At 31.5% G+C, this 12,143-nt stretch overlaps 1 protein-coding gene across 1 annotated transcript; it reads right to left on the bottom strand.

Moving 5' to 3' along the window:
* Positions 1-4,463: 4,463 nt before the first annotated feature.
* LOC122503121 lies at positions 4,464-10,600 on the bottom strand. The gene is made up of 2 exons (XM_043613560.1): positions 10,219-10,600; positions 4,464-6,256 (listed from the first exon to the last, which is right to left on the bottom strand). The coding sequence occupies exon 2, from the start codon at positions 6,247-6,249 to the stop codon at positions 5,179-5,181; it is 1,071 nt and encodes a 356-aa protein (XP_043469495.1). The 5' UTR covers positions 6,250-6,256; positions 10,219-10,600; the 3' UTR covers positions 4,464-5,178.
* Between the last annotated feature and the right edge of the window lie 1,543 nt (positions 10,601-12,143).

Genomic DNA, 12,143 nt, shown 5'->3' with positions numbered 1-12,143 from the left:
GAATCGTTTGTCAATTTTTAACGCTTAGGTCAAAACTGCCCTTAAAATTGACCTAAATTTTGAGGGTAGCGGGAATTGTTTGTCAATTTTTAACGCTTAGGTCAAAACTGTCCTTAAAATTGACCTAAATTTTGAGGGCGGCGGGAATTGTTTGTCAATTTTTGACGTGTAGGCAAAACTTCCCTTAAAATTGACCTAATTTGTGAGGGGAGAAACTGCAGGCCAACTCTTGACCTGTAGGTAAAAAAATCTTGAAACAGCGGCGACAGCGATATATTTTTATAATATAGGGAGATATATCTACCAATGCATTGGTAGGCGGTAGTCCCGCGAAAGGCAGCTATTAACTGGGGTTCGAGTCCTCACAAATGCACAGTGCAGTCGTTCACGCAGCTTATTTTTTCAGATCAAAAATTAAATTCAAAACCTATAATTATTTACCGACAACCATATTGGAATAATTATCTTAAGAATAACACCTGACTCTAAAACCAAAGAGTTCAATCGACGTCTAATAGATGTCACTAATTGCTGATATAGTCGAAATCTTCCTTAATTAAAAAAGCTTTTTTTTATTGAAATTTTTGTTTCTTAAAATTAGTATGTATCAAAAATATTACATGAGCAAAAGGTTTTTTAAACAAATGATAATGAAACAAATTAGTAGGTAATATAAAGATGAAATAAATAAAAAAATATTTGAATTTAAATAAAAGAATTTTAAGAAATACTAATTTTTATTAAATGGAAATTACCGATGGTAAATTACGGTGGTGTTACTCCGTGGCTTGCGATCAACGAGGTTAAGCAACGTCCAGTGCGGTTAGTACTTGGATGGGTGACCGCGCTTCGACTCTCTCTATAGCCCCGTGTTTTCTGACTGATTTCGTAATTTATCAAGCAGGAGGTTTGACGTCAAGGTATAATCATGTGCATTATTGATTATTGTCCAGTAAACGTCATTAGAATTCATTCGTCGATAAACTGGTTGTACTCAGGAGAGGTTTTTTTTAGTTTCCCTCTCCTCTGGCGAAAAAACTCATTTAGACGGGTTGTCCAGGCTAATGCGAGTACTCCTAATTCAAAGTCGTTCTGTAGACGCAAAAATTTAGTATAAGTCATAGTTTGTAAAAAAATTTCCACAAGAACACTTGTAACGCTTAGTATTAAGGCAAAAGACGAGTGTATAAATAAATTAATTTAACGGAAATTAGTTTATACACAAATTTTTTTTATGTATTTTTTGTTAAATACAATCTGTTAGTAATACTATCTTCTTATTTTCGCCGATAAAAAGTCTGTAGGAAACTTCATTATTAAGAAAAATTTCAGTAAGACATCTATTCTAAATACTAAGCATAATTCGATTTAAGTGTCGATAGGTATACTAAGTTTTTTGGGTCGCTGAATCCAAATTTGAAGTCAAATTTAAAAAATTCAAAATGGCGGATCCAATATGGCGACAAAATTTTCTTAATGTTGCGGATTTGTTTAATATTTCTAATCGGGAGTTTTTAGGGTCACTAAATCCAAATTTGATGTGAAAATTAAAATATTAAAAATAACTAATCAGAAGTGTAGCGTATGGTTCAACAAGCAATTTTTAACTAGACTGCGAAGTGGTTAAGGAGTTTAAAAAAAATTTTCATTATTCGATTGCAAGCTGCTCAATTGTGAACAGTAAGATGAAAAAACACCTACTGTGAGGAGGCGTAGCGTAGAGCGCGAGCAGCTTGCAAGCCTTAAGCTCAATCGGACCATCTCGTGACTTTATGAAAAATTTTCTCTATAGAGTAGTGGCACCAGTGAAAGCACATTTAAGGAAATGTATACTTTCGATTTTTTTACTTTAAAATTTTAATTGACATTCGTAAATTTCGTTTTAAACATATCGCCACAGTTTTCTAAAAAGTATCAAATTGATAGTAAATTTCAGATCAAATTGTGGCAACGTTTTGATACTGTATAATGTATCAAGTTAATACAAATATAACTATCTTTTTTAAGAATGATAGTCAATACAGTATCATTTTTTAATACACTTATCAATGTAATACTGTCATGGCCGGTTCGCATTAAAGGGTTATATACAGTCAGGCGGTCGGAAAAATTCAGTTTTTCAGGATTTTTTTTAAGGAATATTTACTTATTAAAGCGAAAGTTTGCCTATAATGTTTTACATCTTTTAAAGTAAAAAAAAAATATTTCATTTGTAAAAATATTTTTTTTTTTGGCCTCTGTAGCTTATCTCCCAAAGATCCACGAAAAAAAATTGTCCCGCTGTGAACAAGATAACAATTGATAGAATCATCTGAGATCAAAAAGTTAAATAGATTCAGTTAGTGTATGAAAAAATGTAGTCTTTGATCGTTGGAATTAAAAAAATATCACTTTTTGACAAAATGGCAGCCAAAAAGAAAGTTCATTTTTATGAGAAAAAAAATCGTCTTCAAATGTTGATTAAAATTATAATTTTAATTTTATTTAAAAAACCAACGATTAAGGACAGAAAAAAGTAGTTGTTGAGCTTGTGTGAAAATTAGACCTAAATCGGTTTAGCGGTTTTTAAGAAATCGTGTTCACCGGCTTGAAAAACATAGTTTTGAGAAAAGCGAGTTTAAAGACGCTGCACCTGCTCTACACCCCACGGTGCGTCTTTCTAGTTTTGTCTGCAACTTCAAAAATGTTTCTCAAATCTTAATAAAAATTTTTTTCACAACAGGCAAATATATATAATAGTTAAAATTTCGTTTAGCATAATGGTTTAAACCTTAAATGTTTAAAAACATGAACTTTTTCTCAGATTGTTCTATCGTTCCTGATAATGAAACCTTCGAAACATTTAAAATGATTTTTAAAAAAATTAGAAAATTGTACATAATTTCTATTTTTAAAAAAATTTCTTAACAAAATTCTGTTTTTTTAAAAAGGAAATAATTTGCATTATTTCAACTACAATTTTTTAACTAAATTCCAAATTTTGTATTTGTATGATTTTTATTTTTCAATAATGATTTTTAACCAAATTCTATTTTCTTTAATTAAATGAAAAAATTTGTCATAATTTATATTTTATAATACAAATTTTAAGAAAATTTCTGTTTTTTGATTTGTGTTAAAGAAATACTAAAATAAAATTTTTCATTTACTTTATCAGAAAATGAGAAATGTTAATAGACATTATTGTTAAATATCTATTGACATTAAAAGTAGAAGTAGTATGTAGGGGAAAGGTGTACGAGATGATCCCCTGAGGCAAGATGATCCTTTTGAATTTTGGAGAGCCTATTAGCGCCACCTTTTAGGCAAATACGGTAATACGTTGTCAATGACATACCTATGAATCAGTCAAACTGTCATGACAACACGCGTCATTAAAAAAATTCTACACTGAGAAAACTGGAGTGTCAAATTCGGAGGTTCAAAAAGTGTATGTTTCCTTTGCTTATGAAGAGAGTTAAATAGTCCTTCTAAAATAAATTTTGAATTGATAATGGAAATCTACTTGTATATTCTCTCCCATTATATCTGAGGGTTAAAAGTTGCGCAGAAAATGTGTACGATCTGATGCGCGCGAAATTATTTTTCTGACATTTTATGTATTTAATTTTGGGGGTTAGCCTGCAATATGCCGGAATGTTTTCAACACTCTATAATTTGCTATTTATTAATTATTTTTTTTGTTATTTAGTAATTACATTTAATATATTTTAATTATAATAACTTAAAATAATTATTAACAGAATTAATAGTTACATTGTTCCTTTTGAATTAATGTTGAATTATTATATTATCTGCTCTGGTATAATATATTAATTGAAAAAATGAATGTCATTCTTCTTAAAAATTTATATTTATATATATTGTATAAAATTATATAATATAAAAAATTATTATAGATTATTAAAGTAATAATAATATAATTTTGTATTATTACGAATAATAAAAATAGTTTTTTTATAAAAATTGAATCCTTATAATTAATATATGTACTAGTAAATGGTACGCGCGAAATATTTTGTTGAATTTATTATTATTATGCAAATTACAAAACATTTTATTTTCAAATATGAATTTTTGAAAAGTTTCAGATTCAAACTTTCAAAAAATTAAATTTTTAACTAATCTACTAATTAATTATTCTTGTTTATTATGTGACAACCCTAATCGCGAGATTTTAATTTGAAAATTAAAAATTGAGTTTGAAAAATATATGTAAGTACGGGTTCGACTCGCGACGGAAAGCACAATATACACTCACACACAGCTGATGAGAACTCTCTGGGTGCGACTACACTAGTTGCAGAGAGCGAGAGAAAGAACGTTGTAAGTACTGCTATCATGATGGCCAAAGGAAAAGATGGACTTACCGCTGTGAATCGCCGGCTCTCTGCGATGAGGAATCTCTACTTATTAAGAATGCGAAGCGAACACTATTAACAACAATAACCGAACAAATGAAGTTATATTTAATTTAGTATTTATTATAACACAAAAGAACAGTGATTTTAACAAAGAAATAACGCTAATCACGTATAACTTAGTGCGCTGTTCGCAACAATCTTTTATTATAATTTTCGACAATCTTTTAGCGCAGCTCGCGACAATCTGCCTGTCGGCGTCTCTTTTCGCTAGCACGCGGTTTTGTCGTCTGCTTTCAGCATCGAGAATCGATGTATCGATTAGTCATATCTCGCGATAGAACATCGATTCGCGAATTTCAAATAGTGTGGGAAGCAACTGCGATTAAAATCAATTCGGTTTGTTACATTTCCCCCTACTTAATCGAAGTTACTGTTGCATTCGATTTTTGACGCTGAAAGAAACATGATTAGCAAAACACACAAATTTTCGCAATATCGGTCCATCTTAATTGGCCATTGCGATTATAAAGAAAATAAAATTTTAATGAGAAACTTAATAATACAAAAAGTGTCTTTAAGCACTGTTATAGTTTTTTTTTGTGTGCGTATTTTCGCGGTTCACTCTTCTTCTTCGTCGTTGATTCCTAGTTCGTAGGCTTGAGACAATGTTTTCCATAATTCAGCGTTGTTGTCATCTGAGTCGAACGGTGAGAGAACTTTGTTTGGATCTCGGGTCTCGTTCTCGATAGCAATCTCTGAAAGTGGTAACGCTGAAGACGGCTCTCGCATTGCGGAATCTCTCAGTGTGGAAATATCACTGCTGGCTTCCGTGGCTGGTTCTCACAGTGGTCTCTGCGTATTTACATATTACTGTTCGTAGAGCCATTTCTGCGCGGGACAACGACTTGGATGGAATTTCTTTGGGCTTTGGTAAGGAAATTTGTTTTGGGATTGCACCATTGGCTTGTGCGGGAGGCGGCTTGGGAGTGACTTGCAGGTTGCTGACTTGGTTGTTGACTTCGAGCAATTGCTGGTCTCTGTTCGCGATTCTTTGCTCTATTTCTCTTCTACGACATTCGCCGCAGTTGACATCGGGCAGGTTTTTGGGTCGCTTGCATCCTTTGCATCTTTGATGTTCAGGGAAATCGAACTTTTCCTCCGCGACATGTGGCCATGGGCATTCGTCGGTGCAGAAGTCTGGGCTGTAGCATTTTTGGCAGAAGCGTTTATTGTACGCTTTTCGGCAAACTTTGAAGCTGTGACCATGTTCGCCACAATTAAGACATCCTTTTGGGGCTCTTGGTCGAATTCTTATCTCGCGAAGTTCTGACTGTATCTTGAAGACTTCAGAAATTTTGTGTCTGAAAAGATCACGGGTACGATGATACAATTTTTCTGTGTAGTTGTAGTCATCTAATAGCGAGTAGTAGTCTGCTTCGTAAGAATCGGCTTTCTGCTTCAATTTCGCGGCTTCGGACTTGAAGTGGTCAATTTCCTCTTCATTTTTCGAAAGCTGTTGAGCAGTTTCTTCTCTATGTTTCGCAAGTTGATCTGCGAGGTTTTGCTTCTCTTGGACCAAATCTGACAACATTTTATAATGCGCAGCCATGTTGGTGATACCACTGGTGGACGGTGTTGCTTCGGCTGCAGCAAGTTTTTCGCGAAGTGTGCTGATAGTTTGGTTAGCTTCTATCAGCTGTTCAGAAAACTCTTGTCGCGAATTCACGATGTATTCAAGATTTACTTTATTTAACATCATGAAACCGGACAATTGCTGGTCGAACTCCAGTTGGCTTCCATTATCAGAGATTGCAGAAATTCGAGTTATTGGAATCTCGGGGAGGCTGGACAAGCTGTTGGCGTTGTTGTTGTCGGTTGAATCCATGTTGAATCTAAAAAGAAATTTTACAAATTGTTTTGCGATCGAAGACCCTTTTTTGCGAGTTTTAAATCATTCACATGATATTTTCCAACTTTTTTACCATGCATGTCGCCGATAATTACCACCATGGGGGATAATTTTTCGTTATAACGGCTGGGCCTTTATATCGAGGCGCTAATTTAGAACTATAACCTTCGATGGCTTTTGACAATTTATTATTTGGATAGAATACTAAATTTTCAAGTTCGAAATTTATATCATTTTTGCGGTTTTTATTATAATTTTTTCTTTGCTTTTCACAAGCTTTGGTCATTAATTTTTGAACTTTTACACGAAGGTTGTCTATGCGTTTTAATCGTTCTGTCCAGTCATTGACTATATTGTCAGTTGTCAGTTTAGTGTTAATTTCGAGTTTTTGTCCTCCTGTACGTCTTGGTTCGCGAGCGAAATTCAAGAATGCGGGAGTTACACCTAAGGAAGAGTGGACGGTAGTATTGTAAGCAAATTGTATTTCTTCTAACAACAAATCCCATTCGCGTTGATTTTCGCCAAGGAGACTGGCAATCATCGTTTTAAGGTTGCGATTAACACGTTCGACAGGGTTCGACTGTGGGTGATAGACCGGTGTCGTGCGTTGGTCAGAACCAATTTCGTTTAAGAATTTCGTAATATTGCGATTAACGAATTCAGTTCCGTTGTCTGTGACAAAAGTTCTGGGTGTTCCCCATTTGTTAATTAAAGTGTTTAATGACTTAACAATTTTTGGACTGTCGGCTTTTGATAGGGCGAAACATTCAATATACCGTGTGTAAATATCTTCGCAAACTAAAATGAAGGATTTTCCTGATTTAGATCGCAGAAGTGGTCCTACAATATCTAAAGAAACAATGTCCCATGGTTCATTAAACTTACGCGGATACATAAGTCCTTGAGGGGGTTTGTTTTTAGGTTTGCATTTTAAACAAATTTCACATTCGTCGATATATCTTCTGATATCTTCGCGCATACCCGGCCAATAGTGGTGATTAATAATTGACAAGTAAGTTTTATTAATTCCTTGATGTGCGGATTGTGGGGTGTCATGATATTTAGAAATAGTCTGGAGTATTTCACTTTCTTTTAACACTTTCTTCCATGCGTTGTTATCGCCTATGGTTTCTTTGAGTTGGTTTGGTTTGTAATAGTACAGTTCGCTGTTCGAGTCGAGTCTGTATCGTTCGTAACGCGTGGGGGTATTACGCACACGTTCAACCATCTCGTCGTACCAAGATACGCTGTGGGTGTGACTTAGCTGTGAGGAGGGCGTGTCTTCCGAGACGTTCTCGTAAAGGCGCGATACAGTGTCAGCTGCTTCGTTGGTTGTACCTTCGCGGTGCTCAATTTTCGCATTATTCGCTGATAATTCTAATGCCCATCTCGCAAGTCTACCTCGCGAATCTTTTAAGTTTTGCAACCAAACTAGACTTTAATGGTCGGTAATTACCGTAAATTCTGTGGCTTCGAGAGAACATCGCAATTTCTTAATCGCAAAGATCACAGCCAAGCATTCCTTCTCGGTGGTAGTATAATTTAACTCTGCACCTCTCAAAGGTCTGCTTAGACATTTGATGAGATATTTAATATCTCCGTCTTTTTGAGTGAGAATTGCACCTATGCCGGTGTCGCTTGCGTCTGTGTATAAGAAAAATGGTAAATTTGGTCGCGGCGGATTTAACGTTAAAGCATGTTTTAATAAATTTTTTACTTCTTGATAAGATTTTTCGTGTTCTTCCGTCCATTTCCACGGTACTTTGGGACTTGCTAATTTATTTAACGGTCCTTGTACTCGCGCGATATTACGTAAATGACGGTGATACCAATTTACGGAGCCGTTAAATTGACGTAATTCTTTGCGGTTACGGGGAGTAGGACGTTCGAGAATTGGATCTACGCGTTTCGGATTGGGTTTAAGACCTTCTTTGTCGAGAACAAAGCCGAGATATTCGACAGATGATTTTGCGAAAAATGATTTTTCTCGGTTTATTGTTAAACCTGCTTTGTGAAGAATATCAAAGATAATATTTAACAACAAAAGATGTTCATCGAACGTTTTAAAAATAATAATCCAATCATCGAGATACGCGTGTACTTGATGGATATATTGTTCAGGTAAATTGTTCGTGCGAATGTGTTCGACAAATTTTTCTTTCAGCCTATCAGTTAATTCCTGAAAAGTGGCTGGTGAGTTAGTGAGGCCAAAGGGCATTCTAACCCATTCAAATTGTCCACGTCCGGGTACTACAAAACCGGTATATTCGCGTGAATCTGGGTGAATTGGAATATGATGAAATGCGTCAGTAAGATCCACGGCGTGTCTTAATTAACTTCAACCCAGAAGTTCTTGCCCAGATCGGTTCTTTCTTGCTTTTGTTTCTGGGATGCCCTCTGATGATTTTAAGCATAAAATGAAAAAAATCGGTTGGGCCGTTTTTAAAAAAACTGATTTTTAACATTTTTGAATAAGGTTAATCAACATAGTTTTCTTAAAATAAGTGCAAATAATCGCCACATCTATTTAAGTCATTAAAAATGATATCAGAAAATATGTCCTAGATACTGAGTATCTTTAAGTAACTTTATACCAGAAAATTTAATTAAAAACTGTGAAAAAAGGGTAAAAAACGGAGTTTTTTGAATATTGCTCTCTCCCAGTACATATACACCTAAAATGACCTATAGAAGAATTAAAGAGTATAAAATTTTGAAGTTGCGTGATTTTATTTTCATGATTTTAAATTTCTTATTTCAGAGTAATTTTCCTTTATAAGGGAATGACTAAGCTCGTGGAAAACAATTGAGCTGTAAAAGTAAACACAGCTGTGTTTTGATCGCGTTATCGAACTTGGATCAAGTATTCTCCAAAAGCGAATTTTAGTCAATTAATATTTTATTCCGAATAAAATAAAATTTTCCATGGTAGTTTTATCACGGACAATAAACAAAAAATAAAAATTTTTTTTTTGTTTATGGCAATCAATTACAAAATTTCATGTAAAAAACGAAGTTTTTCAAGAACAATAAGATTTTGGCATTTTACAAAAAGAGAAAAAATAAGCAATTTTTACAACAGAAGATTAAGCAAATTAATACATAAAAGAAATTAAGCGAAGTCCTGTAGAAAAAAAAATGTATGCGAAAATAAAAATTTTTTTTTACAAAAAAAGCGAAGTCCTATAGAAAGAAAAATAAGCAATTTTTACAAAAGCGAAATTGTACAAAAAAAATATAATCAAAATAGATATGTTTCGATATAAGCTTTTCTAAGCGTAATTATTTTCGATAGTTTAAAGCAATAGAATATTAGAAGCAATAATTAATAATAAATAAATTTTTAAAATTGAGATTGTGCGAGCTAATGAGCAATTTTAGAGAATTTTCATCTGGTGTGTGCTTGTGTTGTTTGCGACGCGATTTTGAAAATGAAAATTTATTATTTATTTTCGAAATTCGCGAATTAAGCAAAACAGAATTTTTGTTTGACTTGTAAAAATGAAACAAATTTTTGGCTTTATTATTAAAACGAAAGTTGGTAATTAGCCGTTATAAAGTTGTTAAATTTTAAAATTCAAGTCAAAGCACGTTATGCATTAATTGTGACAAGATTCACAATAATTGCTTGAAATTTTACTTTTAAAAGTTAAGATGTGTGGGGCGCCATTTTGTGACAAGGTTCACAATAATGGCTTATAAAATTAAAACACGTTGGGCGCCATTTTTGTGACAACCCTAATCGCGAGATTTTAATTTGAAAATTAAAAATTGAGTTTGAAAAATATATGTAAGTACGGGTTCGACTCGCGACGGAAAGCACAATATACACTCACACACAGCTGATGAGAACTCTCTGGGTGCGACTACACTAGTTGCAGAGAGCGAGAGAAAGAACGTTGCAAGTACTGCTATCACGATGGCCAAAGGAAAAGATGGACTTACCGCTGTGAATCGCCGGCTCTCTGCGATGAGGAATCTCTACTTATTAAGAATGCGAAGCGAACACTATTAACAACAATAACCGAACAAATGAAGTTATATTTAATTTAGTATTTATTATAACACAAAAGAACAGTGATTTTAACAAAGAAATAACGCTAATCACGTATAACTTAGTGCGCTGTTCGCAACAATCTTTTATTATAATTTTCGACAATCTTTTAGCGCAGCTCGCGACAATCTGCCTGTCGGCGTCTCTTTTCGCTAGCACGCGGTTTTGTCGTCTGCTTTCAGCATCGAGAATCGATGTATCGATTAGTCATATCTCGCGATAGAACATCGATTCGCGAATTTCAAATAGTGTGGGAAGCAACTGCGATTAAAATCAATTCGGTTTGTTACAATTAATTCCTAAATTTTCAATAAAATTCTTTCCGCAAAAATTCAATTATTTTCATAAAGAACAATATTCTTTGTATGAATTAAATTATTTTTATAAATAAAATATTTCAAAAAATAAATTCACTTATTTTTAGAAATAATAAAATTTTGCGCAAAAATTACCAATAATTTTCAATAAAATGAATTTGATTTTAATAAAATTTTACGGAACAATTCATTTTTTTTAATTTTTAAAAAAATTTTCGATAGAATTAAATTATTTTCTAAAATTTTAATAAGTCCTTGGAAGCAATTCTATTATTTTTAAGTTTTGCAGTTAAATTAATTGCTAAATTAAATTATTTTTGTAAATAATAAAATTGTTCTAAAGAAATTTTATTTTCAAATTAAATTTTGAAAATAATTGAATAACTCTGAAGAAATCTATTATTTATAGACAATATTGTATTATTAAAAAAAAAACACAAATCAATAATTATTTCTTTAAAGAATTTTATTAATATTTGAAAATAATTGAACTCCTGTGAAGAATTTTATTAATTTTAGAAAATATTTGCATTTTTGTGAGGAATTTTATTAATTGTTGAAAATAATTGCATTCTTTCCAGGAAATTTATTATATTTGTGAAAATGTAATTGAATTCTTGAATAAAAAAAATTAGTAAAATCTTCAAATAAATTCAATTAATTTCAAAAATAAAAAATTATTCCAATTTTTCGAAAGACTTTAATTATTTTCTAAAATTAGTAAAATTATTCTTAGGAATTCAAATATTTGCTTAAATCATAAAAATTCTTCACAGAAATTCAATTATTTTTCTAAAATCTGTAAAATTCTTCTCAGGAATTCAATTATCTATAAAAATTAGTTAATGTTTTCACAGGAATTGAATTATTTAAAAAAAATTGAAAATAATTCTTAAAAAAAATTTAATTAGGGTTTTGAAATATTTTTTAATAATTCATAGCGAGAATTTAATTATTTTCATAAATAATAAAATTCTTTGAAGGAATTCAATTATTCTAAAATTTTTTGTAAGAATTCAATGATTTTCAATACATTAATTTTAAAATTAAAAATATTGAAAAAGAAAAATTAATTATTTTGCGTTTTAATAAAATTTTTCGAAATAATCAAATTTTAATAAATTTCAATTATTTCTATAAATAATAAAATTGTTTGCAAAAGTTCGCAATACTTTTTAATGAAATTTCTTGAAAGAATTCAAGTTTTTTAAAAACTTTTATAATATTTTTCGAAAAAAATAGAATTTGTTTTTAAAATTTCAATAAATCCTTTGAAACAATTCAACTTTTTAAAATTTTTAATAAAATTCATTGACAATTTTAAAAAGCTGAAAAGAAATTTTTGTTTAATTCAATTATTTGAAAATTTTCATTTCAAATTATTTTAGAAAAATCAGATTTTTTTATAAAAGAATATATAGAAATACTTCAAAAAAATTCAATTAATAGAAAAATTCTAATAAAATTTTATAAAAGAATTTAATTTTCAATGAATAATT

This window comes from Leptopilina heterotoma, unplaced genomic scaffold (assembly GCF_015476425.1).
Source record: "Leptopilina heterotoma isolate Lh14 unplaced genomic scaffold, ASM1547642v1 Lhet_245, whole genome shotgun sequence".
Lineage (NCBI taxonomy): Eukaryota > Metazoa > Arthropoda > Insecta > Hymenoptera > Figitidae > Leptopilina > Leptopilina heterotoma.
The sequence above is the reverse complement of the archived record's forward strand: the minus strand, read 5'-3'. Positions and strand labels throughout refer to the sequence as shown.